Source organism: Camelina sativa, chromosome 17, assembly GCF_030686135.1.
Source record: "Camelina sativa cultivar CO46 ecotype springtype chromosome 17, ASM3068613v1".
Taxonomy (NCBI): domain Eukaryota; kingdom Viridiplantae; phylum Streptophyta; class Magnoliopsida; order Brassicales; family Brassicaceae; genus Camelina; species Camelina sativa.
In genome coordinates this window covers 22,064,944-22,080,341 of record NC_141896.1, presented here as the reverse complement: position 1 = coordinate 22,080,341, position 15,398 = coordinate 22,064,944, and the positions used below count along the sequence as shown (strand labels likewise).

Genomic DNA, 15,398 nt, shown 5'->3' with positions numbered 1-15,398 from the left:
AATATCGCGAGAAACGACTTCAGTAGCTCTGATCTTCCTAACATTCATACTTGGCGACCTGGCAAACAATTGACCTTTCAAACTTATCTATGTTATCGACCTACCAAGCTCGTCTCTACTATCGAACTCGTCACTGGCGCTAAATTTCAAAACTTGTCTCTGCTACCTGCAAGCCGATCATCAATCCAACGACAAACAACCCACGTAGGATTCGGGTTCACCTCGAAATCGACGACCAACTCGCAGCTCAGCATCAAAGATCAACGGTGAGTTAAACATCATAATATCATTAGCTAAAAAAAAAAAAAAAAAAAAAAAAAAAAAAAAAAGAACGCTCGACATACCGAGCTCATCTATTCTTCAAAATAAGATATTTGCAACAACAAAAAAGTTACACTCGCAAGAGTACACTTAGTCAAATAAGCTCTCTCGAACGAGTCCGTCTTAACGAGTGTCCAGCTTCTACATCGTCACCCTGGCCAGGTGTACGATTTAAAACGCGTTCCACATGGATGCAGCGGTGAAATAATCCGCACAAAAAAAAGCCGAGCCCAGTCTCGCATTCAGCTAGCACGCGGTCAAGTTTGAATAAGCCAAGTTCTTACTTGCACACTCTTGCCGACCTCGTGGCACCCACAGGGTAAGCCGGACACCAGGGCCGCACCTAAAAGGTATGACGAGCTCATCTCAACTACCAACCTAAAATTTGGTATTCGAAACACGTAACAGGGTAAGCCGAGAGACGTCTCGCCCCGTAGAATACATCTCGAAACCAAGCAAAAAGCCGAGCAAGTCTCGCACTAGCTTAAGGGCGTCTGAACTAATAAGCCAAGCTCCGGCTTGCAAGTTCTTGCCAACCCTAAACACCCACAGGATAAGCCGGACAGAAAAGCCGCACCTAAAGGTACGGCGAGTCTGTCTCGCCTACCACTTTACTTTGGTAGATCATAAAACCGAGTTGCATATGAAACATAAGCTCGCTCCCTCACGGCAACGTCATCGCGCTCAACGCTCTCGCTCAACGCACTCGCGTTTGACGCCCTCATGCTCGACGACGCTATCATGCTCGACGACGCTCTAACACTCGACTACGCGCTCTCGTTCAACGCCCTCACGTTTGATGCCTTCATGCTTGCTGACGCTCTCACGCTCGAAGACTCTCTCGCTCAACGCCCTCGCGTTCGATGCTCTCGCACTCAACTCCCTTGCGTTCAACACCTTCGCTCAACGCTCACGCTCGACGACGCTCTCATGCTCGATGACGCTCTCTCGCTCAACGCCCTCGCGTTTGACGCCCTTGCAATCAACACCCTTGCGTTCAATGCCTTCTCTCAACGCTCACGCTCGACGACTCTCTCATGCTCAATACTCTCGCGCTCAACGAATGCTCTCGCCCTAAACGCCCTAAAGTTTGAAGACCTTGCGCTCAACGCCCTCGCGCTCGCCTACCTCACGCTTGCCGCACTCAAGCTTGCTGCCTTCATGCTCGCCGCTCTCACGCTCGACGCTCTCACGCTCTGCGCTCTTAACACTCGATGCTCAGCGCCCTCACGCTCGACGCTCGCTGCTCACTCATGCTCTTGCGCTCGCCACCCTCACGCTCGTCGCACTCACGTTCGTCGCTCTTGCGCTTTCCTTCCATCTCATTTTACACTTCCATTCATGGTGGCGACTCTACTCTTGTCTTCAGTGGAGACCTACTCTCTTATTCTCGGTGGAGACCTCCACTCATTCTCGGTGGAGACCTCAAATTTCGATGGCGACATTCACTCTTCTACCTGGTGCCGACCTGCATTCTCAAGTTTGATGTCGATCTCCACTCTCCAGCTTGGCGCTGATCTCACAACCTTCTCCCGCGCTCTCTTAAGTGCCATCCTCAAGTTGACGATCAAATCTCTCCTTGTCGCTCCCATGAGAAGACGTGGGACGCAAGCGCACAACATGAACACCAATCTCATCTCGTCGATCTGACAATTTCTATCTAGCACACAATTGCCGATCTTCGTTCGCTGAGCTCTCCTCACTCGCAAGATCAACATTTTCTTGCCGATCTCCTTCCTTGCACGTAGAACCAATCTCAGAATCATTCTCGATCGCGTGAGATCCGAACTCAATTCGCCGATCTCATCCGACGATCTCATATGCCGATCTCATCCGCCGATCTCATTCGCCAACCTCAAACTCACTCTTGGTGGCAACCTCAAACTTACTCGCCGACCTCAATCTCAATCTCGCCGACCTCAATCTTACTCTCGGTGGCGATCTCAAACTCACTCTCGGTGGCAACCTCAAAACTCACTCGCTGACCTCAATCTCAATCTTGCCGATCTCAATCTCAATCTCGCCGACCTCAATCTCACTCTCGGTGGCGACCTCAATCTCACTTTCTCGCTCGCCGACCTCAATCTTGGTGGCGACCTCATTCTCAATCTCGCTGACCTAAATCTCACTCTCACCGAGCTCACCGCCGAGCTCATTACCTTCACTCATCTCGCCGAGCTCATCGCCGAGACCTAAATCTCACTCTCGCCGAGCTCACCGCCGAGCTCATTACCTCCGCTCATCTTGCCGAGCTCACCGCCGAGCTCACCGCCGAGCTCATTACCTTCGCTCATCTCTCCAAGCTCACCGTCGAGCTCATTACCTCCGCTCATCTCGCCGAGCTCACCGCCGCGCTCACCGCCGAGCTCACCGCCGAGCTCATTACTACTGCTCAACTCATTACCGCCGCTCAACTCATCTCGGTTTCTCTCAAAACCTATCTCAATCGGCCGATCTTCGATCCCCCTGGAATCATTAAATCTGTCGATCTCACCTAGATCACTCTCTCGTGCGGCGATCCTCGATGACGCCCAGCAAGATCGATCGAACCCGCTCAAAGTCAAGTTATCACGGTGACCCCTGTCCGATTCCACATCATCAGCGCCGTGCCGATCTCCAACTGTGGAGTCTCGCCGATCACCGATCATCAGCAATCTCACAAGCAACCCGAGACGATCTGTGCCGAGCAGGCATATTAACAGAATTCAAGCACGTCCGCTGATCGCAGAAAAACTGACGCTCTCCGGACTAAGGGGGGGACTATTGTTGGACATGGGCTATGCCCAATATGCCACTCGGCCCAACAAAACAAGCTAATTAAGATTTCGGCCCGACGAAATTGGATGCAAGTCATTAATAATTCGTAAAGGGGCACTCTCGGGAATTCACGATGGAAACCCTAGAAAACCCTCGGTCAACAGTCGCCTATAAAAGGAAGCATCACTTATTAGGATCACCATCCTCACCCGAGGACAAGAGACAGAGAGCAATACTTTGCGTGAAAACCGTTATTGTCTTCTGTATAATTCCTTCTAGCTTCTGAGCTCGTCATTATTGGCTTGTTAGTTCTCCTGTGAACTGACGAGCTCAATCTTGATTCTTGTTAGTGACGACCTCACGATTTTATCGTTAATAAAAGAACCAGCTTCACTCTTTCCCCAAAAATCTTTATTTACTTAGTGTTGTGCAATCCCCGGTACAAACACATTTGCTCACGTTATTAGCCTATCAAAACACTAAAGATGCCAGAGTAGAAGATATATTGAGCAAGCAGAAGAGAAATTGATCAAAAGCAATAAAGAAGCTGAAACATTAGTATTAATACTAAAAATTACACAAATCGCCAAATACAATAACCAAACATTATTCAGTTTTTGTGATTTAATAGGTACTTACATCATTTTATTACACGAAAATTTGAGGAAAAAAGGAACTCATATTATTACTTGACAATCTCACTATTATTAGCCAAATAAGCCGGGTTATTCAACAGAACAAAATGATCTTCTTGCAACTATTTCCATTGGACCTAAAGCAAAAAATAATTTTACTCGGGACTAGTTCTTAAAACCAAAAGGCAATCATGATTAATACTAGTATACCAGTGTGTGGTTGTTTGTGGCGGTATCAATAATTAGTTATATCAGCCCATCTACTTAGCTATGAGTAGCCGAAGCGTTTCATATTCCTCTATTCAAACCTGGTTACTTATAAAAACAATATATTGGTTGTGTTGTGTGTTGTTTAGAGCTTTTGAAAGAAGCTTAGTGTAATCTCTATCTCTCTCTCTCTCTCTCTCTCTCTCTTTGGTTCTCTTTTGGGTTGTATAAATAAACCTATCGATTCATGTTCTGGTAGTTTGATTGCAAGGAGTCTTCTTCATCAAGATCAATGGAGAAGCAATATGAAAAGAAGATCACATGGACGATTAAGAATTTCTCCTCTTTGCAATCTGAGAAAATTTATTCTGATAATTTCGTAGTTGGTGACTCCAAATGGTAAAAGAAAACTTGTTTTTTAATTTGATATTGTCCTTTGCTTTTTTTTTTAGTTTTGGTGTTGTTTTTTTTTTTGCTTGCAGGCGTCTTCTTGCCTATCCCAAGGGAAATGGTGATGAGATTAATAGAAGTTTGTCGCTGTTTCTTTCTGTTGCTGATTCTGAATGTTTGCCTGATGGATGGAAAAGACACGCGAAATATAGCCTAACTGTTGTCAATCAAATTTCAGAGGAACTCTCCCAACATAAAGGTTGTTTTACAATTATTTTTCTAAGGCTGACAAAGGAAAATTCATATTTTATGGCTTTAGACTTTACGTGTCATGTACTCATGGGACTTGTGTTGCTGCGAGATTAAAATGTATATATGTGCTGTGCAATTTTATGTGTTGACTAAAAAGTTATATGTTTCTTGACTTCACAGCACCAGAAAGCTGGTTTGATCAGAAGTCTCCCAACAGGGGTTACAAAGCAATGATTCCCCTTACCCAACTTCTTGACATAAATGGTGGGTTTCTGGTGAATGGAGAAGTCAAGATTGTTGCCAAAGTTGGTGTTCTTGAAGTTGTTGGCAAATCAATTGTAGTAGAGGAAACTTTATTAGTTAATGAAAGCGTCGAATGCAATGGGTTTCAAGTTCTTCCTTCACAGGTAAGTAAACTACTGTAACTATATAATTCACTTTCTTGGTACAAGCTGCATATTAGGTTTGTGGGTATGTTTTCAGGTCCCAAAAAACTGCCATCTGAGAAGGTTTTATACTTTACTACGTCCATGTTTCACTTGCAGGTAGAAACTGTTAACAGTCTGTTTGAAGAGCACCCAGACATCGCATCAAAATTCCGTCCGAAGAACCCACATCTGAGAACAACATACTTGAATAGCCTACTAAGCCTGACTGAGATGCTGTGCCAGTCCCCTGAAGAACTCTCCACTGATGATCTGGCCACTGCTTATTCTACACTAATCTGTATGACAAAAGCGGGGTTTCAGTTGGATTGGCTGGAGAAGAAACTGAGAGAGGTCGGTGAGACTCGGGTGAAAGAAATTGAGGAAGAGTTGGAGGGCATGAAGCAAAAGTGCGCAGACATGGAGGCTCTGCTGGAGTTCTTACGATGATGTTGTTTTATGACTTGAATTGTTGTAGGCAGTTGAGAGTTTGGCTCTAATTGGTGTTTTGGAACTTTTCTTGTCATTGAGGTTTCCTTAAGTTTTTTTTATTGCGCTTTGTTTCTTGTTGGAAAAGAAATTCCAAAAATGTCTTAGTGTCTCAATTCATGCTGAGGATACATATTATCTAATAACATATGAAGATGATTAGAGACAGTGATGATGCTTGTGCTGATAATAAATCAGTTAATCATGCATATTATATAAGTAATTTATCACAGAGAAAGAACAGCTGCGACGATTTGGGTAAGAAAATATTTCGTTCATCAAGCTTCTTATATATGTGTCTTTAGCTCTCTTTCTTGATCTGCTTTTACATGTCCCCCCTTCCTTTGCTGGATCTTCCACAAGTTGCTCAGAGACTGCATTTGTGTCTTTTCACTTCCTCAAGAATCTTGTCTGTCTCCTTACTTCTCTGTTTTCAAATTCCCTAAAATATTATCCAACTATAAATCGAAAACCAATAAAGCTTTAAAGCTAGTATTTTATCAGACTTGATGGAAGAAAAAAGAAAACGAAAATTAGAACATCACTTGATAATCAACACACTCTCATTATTTGGTCAAATAAACTGTGTTAAAGAATGTTTTCATCTTTTTTTTTTTTTCTGGGAAGGTCTGTTTTTGTTTAAAATTGATTTAGGGAAAGTTAAGTTTTCATGAATCTTGAGACAATTTAGGCCGTGGCCCCATTGGCATGTCAATTAGGGTTAACACATGCAGGTTGACTCGATCCCAAAAACTTTAAGCTGAGGTTTAATTATATATATGTTCGGAAAAAAATCAGTTTTTTGGGTAAGTTCGTTCGGACTAGCCCTGAGCAAAAAAACGGGAACTGAAAAACCGAATCGGAACCGAACCGAAAAATTGAACCCAAATCCGAACCCGAAATCTAGGATTTACTTAATTGGGTCTTAAACTCCTTTACCCGAAAATCCGAACCCGAACCCAAACCGAACGCGAATCCGAAAGTACCCGAAATAAAAATAGATTTTAATAATTTAGGATCCGAATACACGATTTTTTAACTAGAATATCTTAAATTACACCTGAAATTTCAAATTCTTACCCGAAATTCTGGGTATTTACCCGAAAATTCGGGTATTTATCCAAAAAACCAAGAATTTACCTGAAAATTTTCGGATATTCGGGTAAAATTATGGGTTTTTATGTATCCGAAAATAATCAGTTTTTTACGGTTCTGAAAATCCATATCCGATCCGACCCGAACCCGAAAAGACCCGAACCGAAACCAAACCGAATTTTTACATTTACCCGAATGGGTCCTAAACTCCTCTACCCGAAAACTCGAACCCGAACAGTTTCTACCCAAACCCGATCCGAGTACCCGAATGCCCAGGGCTAGTTCGGACTAAATATGTAGTTTTTTCTTGGATTAGCCCTACTGGACTCGGCCTACCCGAAATTAAAAGAAAATATATTTTGATTTTTTTTGTTAGTCTTTTAGTTTGATTGGAAGATTTGGTTAATGCTTAATTTTAAATAGATTTGAAAACTCTAACTTTAGTTTTCATATACTGTATTTACTTAATGGCTTTATTTAATATATTTAAAATCTTTATCTATGATATTTTATATGGTTTATATATGTGTAGATTCAACAAATTAATATTTTCTTATTATATGATCTTGATTTTGAAAAATATTGAAGTCGATTAAAATCTTAATTGTACTACCTACTTTGAAGTATTTTAATCTCATGTTTTATTTGGTATATAAGTTTAAACAATTTATTTGGTTTAAACTTATTCTTTTAAATTTAGTTGGTTTTAATAAATATTAATGGTTATTTAAATTTCTATCGAGTCAATTCATAGAATACTTTTATATATTGTTTCAAAATATGTTCTAAATTTAATTTTTTATTCGTAAAAAAAATTAGAAACCCCCGAAAAAGACTTGTAGTCCTGTTAGGGTTGCACCGGATTTCAAAATATAGGCTCAAAAAATTCTCAACCCTACTCGAACCAGACTTTATGCCAGCTTCGAGGGTTTCCGCCCCGGGCCAACCTGATTGATGTACCTACTCATTAATAAATAGTCCTGTTAAAAAAAAACATAATTTGGAAAGTTTTTCTTGTTTATTATCAATGGCATAAGGCTGTATATATACACAAAGATATATCCTCCTTAAACATAGATGTAAATCTTCATAAATATATGCAATCAAATCACATATCTATGCTATTAAAGGAGAAGCACTTTTAATAAAGAGACATAGGGTTAGAGATTATTACAATGAAATGCCACTCAAATTAAAATAAGGATATGTAATTCTTGAAGCTAAACAAATTGATATTAATTGGAACCAAACAGATTGATAGTCCTTAGTTGTGTAATAGCCAAACAAAAATTAAATGATGTTAATACATAAAAATCGGGTGTAATTAAATCCTACCATAAAAAGCAGAATGATTTATTAGATTAGGAAAAACAGAATAAAATCAGCATCCCTAAAATTTGCAAACTACCTTAATTAATATCTAAATAATTAAATTCAAATCATTAGTCTTCAAATCTTGAATAAGGAAATAATCCAAACGTGTTTAATATCTTTCTTAGCCAAAAATAATGTAGTTATATAAAAAACACAACATAAGGAAATTATAATAAATTCAAAATCTCATATATTTAATATCTACTATAACTACAATATCACAATACTAAAGATATTCTTCTTATCATCGATAATTCAAATTGCAACATTTAAGATATGTGAAATTCATGTATTCTTTCCAAATCAGTATAATTTGCAAACTAATAACAAGGTAATATTACCAAATTATTAGAAAACATGTGTTTTTCAAACAAATTTTCATATTTATATTAATAATATAATTTAGATAATACTCATAATCTTAGGAGAATTCATTAGTGAAACTAAATGTTAAGTAATAACAAGATTGTAAAAATATTTATTCTTATCAAAACTAAAAAAAATATCTATGAATCGGCCAATATTTTTTTTTGTATAACTATTGCAGTAATCATCTTCAATTCAAAAAAAACTCTCAAATTTCTTTTACTCCAAAACAGAAACTTATTTTCAAAGGAAAGAGAACTTTGATTTACTACAAAATATCAAATCGAAAAAATAAAACAGGATGTTCTTTATTTTGTTTCTTTGTTAAAACATTTTTTTTCCAGTTTAATCTCTCTTTTAGTATATAATTGTCTGTTCTTTTGATTAATAGCAATGTTTTTAAAATCGGACCAAAGGTGAACCGGAAGTCTTTCGGGTCACTGGGTCAACCGGTCGGACCGGTTGAACTACGGGTCAATTAGTTTATTGGTTTATTTACATTTTATGAATATAACATCTACTTTTCTATAAATATATGAACAAAACATATATAATTATGTACTAAACAGCTAAAATTAAACTTTTAAATAATTAGATAAAATAACTAAATGATTTTTTTATAAATAACAATATTTATTTTTAATTTGGTTTGAGTTTTAAATGTGATAAAAATAAAATATTTTAATTTGATATCGACTCGTCGGTCCAACCTGCCGGTTCAACCATCGGTTCACGGGTTTTTAGCGGATTTTTCTGGTTTTTTACGGGTTTTTATTTGTCCAGCTTTTAGAAGTAATCCGGACCGGAATATCTACCGGATCGCGGTTGGATCGGTCCGACCGGCCAGTCCGATCCGGGTTTAAAAACATTGACTAATAGCGACGATGTGTTTATGTAGGGCTTGAAGTTCATATTGCTGGAGAACCATAAGGTATTGCCTCCAGCTAATACAAGGTCAGAAGTTTAAACTTTATTATTTAGAGAGTATAATAGATGTTAATTTTCACAAAATATTCTAATGGTTATCTAAACTTTCTAAATATTAGTTAAGAACATAAAGGTTGGTGGAATAAGAAGACAATAGATACATGAAGGTACCAAAATATTAATGAATTTAATATTTTTTAGCCACACATGATTTAATAATAATTATATGTATATATATGTTTGCAGGCGGTAAGAAAAACAAATGTTGTTACTACATATGATGTGAAAGAGAAACATGAAGAAGTTATTGATTCTAATCAATTTCACTAATTGATTGTGTTTAGATCAATGTTTTTAAATGCTTGGGGCTTTAGCATAACCCAGACCGGGATACCTTCTGATTCACAGTTAAACCAGTTCGACCGGCCGGTCCGGTCCGGATTTCAAAACATTGGTTTAGATTTTATATATAGAGGAAAACATGTAATTATATACTAAATTTGTTTATATATCCCCATATATAGTGTAGGTATATATATGTGTGGTATAAAAAAATCAAAATGTTACTAATATATTTTATAAAAAAATTCGAATTGTAAATTCACATTTTCGTTTCTTTTCATTTAATTTGTGTGCTATTTAAATTGGGGCGATCAAACAAAACAAAACATATGGCTATAATTGCCTATCCAAACTGATAGGAACAAGTAATCTTCAATCAAAGTTTGGAAAGATAATTATAAATTCAAATAATATAAGGAAATCAAATTTAATTCTACCGCATAAGTAGAACTTATCATACCAACTAAAAAGAAAGAATCCCTCTAATCTTTGTGAACCATATAATGCGATTTTATAGAGTTTTGAATGGATAAATATCTATTTTAGGATAATTATTTAAAAAATTTGGGTACTTTTAAAAATTACAGAGTTTGAGACTATCAAAACAGAAAATAATTTTTTACCCGATCTCTTAAAACATATTTTATAGATCATTAGTGTCAAATTATGTTTGTAAACAACTTCTATCAAGTTTGGACAAATCACTTGGAGTTATATTTTAATTAATATTTGGTTAATAAAAAAAGACATATTTTATAGATTAGAATTTTGTTTTTGAAACGCCTGTTACCCATGGGGTTTGCAAATTCAGCAGGATGAATGCAGATATTGCTCATGTTGTTTTTAGAGAACTGGTTTTCTAAGAGTAAAAAATAGCAAAATCGTTACAAGGTAGGCCTATCAATGTGGGTTCCCCCAGCTAGACAATTTAGGTAATCCAATTTGGTTAATCTTTATAACCGATCACTTCGGTTCGCATTTGATTTGGATGCATCGTCGTATCGATCCAAATGTTATTGTGAAATCAGTTTTGATCGAAAACCACAATTCTCAGATAGAAAAAACATGATATGTATGGGACGTGACGAATTTTTCTGTCCAGAAATAAATATATTATTTTTGCTTATTTTTTAACTGTAGTTGTTTCTACTAATAACAAAACAGATCTGATCCTACTTTTTGACTAAAACAAATAGAATATTGTACTGATATGAATTTAGATTATAAATATTAATAATATTTGTTAAAAATATGTTTATAAACATAATTTTACACATACATAATATATTGTAGACCTGATAAATAACATTAATTCTTGAAATTAATCCCGCAAGTATGTGCAAGTCCGAATCTAGTTAAGTGATTAAGATTTCTCCTTGATTCCCAAGCTAAGAGATATGATTTGGTACAATCATATCTTACAATATCCTAACAAGTCCTATCAGCCCAACTATGAATGAGGAGCCGAAGCCTTCCGCATTCATCTAGTTTTCGTATCCAACACGATTCACATCCAAAGCGAGGTGACCCTGCGTTTTCTCGAAAGTTACTTGTAAAAATTGTTCTGTGTGTGTTTTTCCAACCTTAACAACTCATAGTGTTGTAATCTGCCTCTAGGTTTTGTATTTTGTTGTTTGATAATAAAAAGTTTGGTAGTGTGCCACTCGGGTTCTAGCCTTCTAGGGTTTAACTTATCTTCATGTTCTGCTGGTAGTTTTGGTTGTGACTCATCATCAAGATCAATGGAAAAGCAATATGAAAAGAAGATCACATGGACGATTAAGAATTTCTCCTCTTTGCAATCTGAAAAAGTTTATTCAGATAATTTCGTAGTTGGTGACTCCAAATGGTACGAAAAACTTGTTCTCTAATGGTTTCGTTCACTTTAGGTTTATATGATATTGTCCTTTGCTTTATTGGTTTTGGTTTTATTATGCCTGCAGGCGTCTTCAGGCCTTTCCCAAGGGCCAAGGGAGATGCGCGTAGTAATCATAAATCTTTGTCAGTCTATCTCCAGGTTGCTGATTTTGAATCTTTGCCGCATGGATGGAAAAGACACGTCAAATTTCGCCTAACTGTTGTTAATCAAACATCGGAGAAACATTCCCAACAAAAAGGTAAATTGTGTTTCTTAAGGCAGACAAAATTAAGGTCATGTTTGATGTTCTATTTGTCATAGACTTTGTCGGACTTTGTGTTGCTGCTAGATTCTTTTATATGTTTTGTACAGTTCTTGTTTTGACTTAAGTTCTATGTTTCGTGACTTTATAGTATCTCAGAACTGGTTTGATGAGTCCAACAACTGGGGTTACTCTGATCTGCTTCCCCTTACCAAACTTGTTTACCAAAATGATGGGTTTTTGGTGAATGGAGAAGTCAAGATTTCAGCCGAGGTTGGTGTTCTTGAAGTTGTTGGCAAATCAGATGTGATGGAGGAAACTTTATTAGTTAATGAAAGCCTCAATGTCAATGGGTTTCAAGTTCTTCCTTCACAGGTACTTTTATTTTTTTTTAACAAATAGTGTAAGAGTCACTCCCTATAGTTCAGTTTCTTGTACATCCCAAAGTTCCTATCTGATATGGTTTTACTTTATAACGTCCATGCTTCACTTGTAGGTAGAATCTGTGAACAAACTCTTTCAAAATCACCCAGACATTGCAACAAAACTCCGTCTGGAGAACCCACATCTGAGAACAGCATACTTGAATAGCCTACTAACCTTGAATCAGATCCTGTGCCAATCCCCTGAGAAACTCTCCAATGCTGATCTCGCCAATGCATATTGTAACATATCTTGTCTGACAAAAGCAGGTTTTAAGTTGGATTGGTTGGAGAAGAAACTGAAAGAAGTTGGCAAGACTCAGCTGCAACAACATGAGCAAAGTTTGAAGGAATTGAAGGACTTGAAGCAAGAGTTTATGATGCAGTTCTGACCATGAGGATGTCTTTAGTCAAGTTTAGTCCGTTTAGAGCTTGTTTGGATCTAAAATTTATGTTCTTGACTGTTATGTTTTTCGATTTTGTTTTGAGAACAATGTCCTCTTAATTTATCATTGAGGTTTAAGTTATCATTGAGGTTTCCTTAGGTTAATTTCTTTGATTGCACTTTGATTCTTAATGGAAAAGAAAGGAAGGAAAAAAAATGTGTTAGTGTCCTTAAAGTCTGAACAGTGACAGTTGGCACACGAAAATAGTCAATTTAATCATGATCAATTCATGTTGATGATGGATATGTATAGATGATAAGAGATAGTGATGACGGTTCTGCGCAGAGATAGTTAGTAATTCTTCTTTTCATGAAAACTACAGGACATGTTCGATTTGGGTTGGCGAGGCTTCACTCAATATGAAGAAAAACAATAGGGAGACTCACAAAAAGTGGAAATTGTGTTATGTTCTGCTTGCAACTTTTCCTTTAGACTGTTTGACAGTGACAACTGTTTAGAAGCTTTCAATGTCGGAGATGTCTGGGTCACTGTTTGGGTGGAGCAGCGATGTTATTCCTGTCGCAAACGTATGTCTAATGTTACAGTGATTGATCGTTCCCAAGTCTGCATGGTGCCGACCTTATGGGCTGATCTATGATTTACTTACATAGAGCAATTTCATTTCACGTGGAAAACAAGGTGCAAGTTTAACATGAGTTTTATTTCTGTCACTCCTTATAATAAAGTATCAAGTCATTAAGAGCCGAGGCTCATCACATTTGCTCACGTTATTATAGTGGTGCATCAATGTCAAATGTGAAGATAGATTTAGTTAGAAAAGGAGGAATGAAGATGAAGAATAAAGAAGTTGAAACATTTGTAACATTAGACATACACAAATCGCCTAACGCACGCAATAACTCTAACAATATCCAAATTTATTGGCCATTAAGTTATTTATGTGATCTACGAGGTAAATTTATCAGGTTTGGTGGAAAAAAATAAAGGAATAAAAATTAGAACATCACTTGATAATCAACACTTTCTCTTATTAGTCAAATAAACGGTGCTAATGAATGTTTTTTTTGTTTTAGGGAAAGGCAAGTCAAGTGTTCTTGAAATCTTCTTCCTTTGAAAATAAAAGCAAAAATATTTTTCTTGGGACTAGTTCCTAAAAAAAAACGAAAAAAGGATTATACACATGCCGAAGCGCTTCGCAGTCCTCAAGTTTTCGTATTTAACACGAGTCACGTTCAAAGCGAGGTGACCATGCGTTTTCTCGAACTTACTTATAAAATTTGTTGTGTGTGTGTGTGTGTGTTTTCGAACCTTTTTAAAAGCTTCGGATCAATAGTGTAATCTGCCTCTCTTTATTTTATAGGTTTGGTCTTAAAATTATTGATTTCCTTAAAAGAACAAGTTTGGTTGTATGCCACTCGGGTTCTAGGTAGGTTCTAACTAATCTTCATGTTCTGCTGGTAGTTTGATTGCAAGGAGTCGTCATCAGGATCAATGGAGAAGCAATATGAAAAGAAATTCACATGGACGATTAAAAGTTTCTCATATTTCTGATAATTTCGTAGTTGGTGACTCCAAATGGTAAGCAAACTTTTTTTCATTCACTTTAGTTTTTAGTGATATTTTGCATTGCTTTATTGGTTTTGCATTTCTCTTGCAAGGCGCCTTAGGATATATCCCAATGGAATTGGAGTTGATCAATGTTTGTCTCCCTCTCTGGAGGTTGCTGATTCTGATTCTTTGCCTAATGGTTGGAAACAACACATAAAATTTCGCATAACTGTTGTTAATCAAATGTCGGATAAACTTTCTGAAAAGAAAGGTAGAATATATTGTGTTTCTCATGACAGACAAAAGGTCATGTTTAATGTTCTATTTGTCATAGACTTATCTGATCGGAATTCTGTTGCTGCAAGATTATAGTTATGAGTTGTGCAATTCTTGTTTTGACTTAAGTTCTATGCTTCGTGACTTTGCAGTATCACAAAACTGGTTTCATCGGATGTCTCCTACCTGCTGTTTCGTTGACATGTCTCCCGTTACCATACTAAATGAGAAAATTAATGGGTTTTTGGTGAATGGAGAAGTCAAGATTGTAGCCGAGGTTGGTGTTCTTGAAGTTATTGGCAAATCTGATGTGCTAGAGGAAACTTTATTAGTTCATGAAAGCATCAATGTCAATGGGTTTCAAGTACTTCCTTCGCAGGTAAGTTTTGTACTTTTTTTAATATGTTTTTCAGGATTTCAAACACTGCTGTCTGATATGGTTTTACTCTATATACGTCCATGGTTCACTTGCAGGTAGAAGCTGTGAACAGTCTATTTGAAGAGCACCCAAACATTGCATCAAAATTCCGTTCCAAGAACCCACTTCTGAGAACAACATACATGAATGTCCTACTAAACTTGACTGAGATTCTGTGTCAATCCACTGAGGAACTTTCTATTCATGTTCTGGCCAAATCATATGCTACACTATCTTATGTGAAAGAATCAGGGTTTGAGGTTGATTGGTTGGAGAAGAAACTTAATGAGGCTGGTAAGACTAGTCTGCAAGAACTTAAGGAAGAATTGAAAGTCATGAAAAACTTGAAGGAAAAGTTCTGCTGGAGTTCTGAAGATAAGGTTGAACATCTCTTTATTCGAAATCTTTAAGTCGTCATTGAGGTTTCCCTATGTTTCTTTGATTGCACTTTGTTTTTTTTTTTTTTTTTTTCTCAAAATTGCACTTTGTTTCTTGATGGGAAAAAGAAGGAAAAAAATAAAATGAGTGTTCTCTTTCTCTCTTTATAACAAATAATCAAATCATGAAGAGCCGAGGCTGATCGCAATTGTTCACGTTATTGCTCGTGCATTCAACATGTCAAAGTTG

At 37.1% G+C, this 15,398-nt stretch overlaps 2 protein-coding genes and 1 pseudogene across 2 annotated transcripts; all 3 read left to right on the top strand.

The window, feature by feature from the left end:
• The first annotated feature begins 4,063 nt into the window (after positions 1–4,063).
• LOC104757796 (MATH domain and coiled-coil domain-containing protein At1g31390-like) lies at positions 4,064–5,644 on the top strand. The gene is made up of 4 exons (XM_010480587.3): positions 4,064–4,319; positions 4,403–4,569; positions 4,743–4,969; positions 5,108–5,644. Exons 1-4 carry the CDS (start codon positions 4,213–4,215, stop codon positions 5,435–5,437), a joined length of 831 nt encoding a protein of 276 aa, XP_010478889.1. The 5' UTR covers positions 4,064–4,212; the 3' UTR covers positions 5,438–5,644.
• A 5,678-nt stretch (positions 5,645–11,322) lies between these two features.
• On the top strand, positions 11,323–12,514 carry LOC104759690 (MATH domain and coiled-coil domain-containing protein At1g31390-like; annotated as a pseudogene).
• A 1,482-nt stretch (positions 12,515–13,996) lies between these two features.
• LOC104759689 (MATH domain and coiled-coil domain-containing protein At1g31390-like) lies at positions 13,997–15,306 on the top strand. The gene is made up of 4 exons (XM_087496004.1): positions 13,997–14,107; positions 14,188–14,348; positions 14,506–14,732; positions 14,828–15,306. Exons 1-4 carry the CDS (start codon positions 14,034–14,036, stop codon positions 15,179–15,181), a joined length of 816 nt encoding a protein of 271 aa, XP_087352130.1. The 5' UTR covers positions 13,997–14,033; the 3' UTR covers positions 15,182–15,306.
• Positions 15,307–15,398: the final 92 nt, after the last annotated feature.

Bases quoted from the DNA above. Each gene is read 5' to 3' on its own strand.
- LOC104757796 (XM_010480587.3), top strand. From the start codon at position 4,213: ATGGAGAAGCAATATGAAAAGAAGATCACATGGACGATTAAGAATTTC. The intron at 4,320-4,402 runs GTAAAAGAAAAC...TTTTGCTTGCAG, and splicing joins GTAGTTGGTGACTCCAAATG to GCGTCTTCTTGCCTATCCCA. The intron at 4,970-5,107 runs GTAAGTAAACTA...TTTCACTTGCAG, and splicing joins TTCAAGTTCTTCCTTCACAG to GTAGAAACTGTTAACAGTCT.
- LOC104759689 (XM_087496004.1), top strand. From the start codon at position 14,034: ATGAAAAGAAATTCACATGGACGATTAAAAGTTTCTCATATTTCTGAT. The intron at 14,108-14,187 runs GTAAGCAAACTT...TTCTCTTGCAAG, and splicing joins GTAGTTGGTGACTCCAAATG to GCGCCTTAGGATATATCCCA. The intron at 14,349-14,505 runs GTAGAATATATT...GTGACTTTGCAG, and splicing joins TAAACTTTCTGAAAAGAAAG to TATCACAAAACTGGTTTCAT.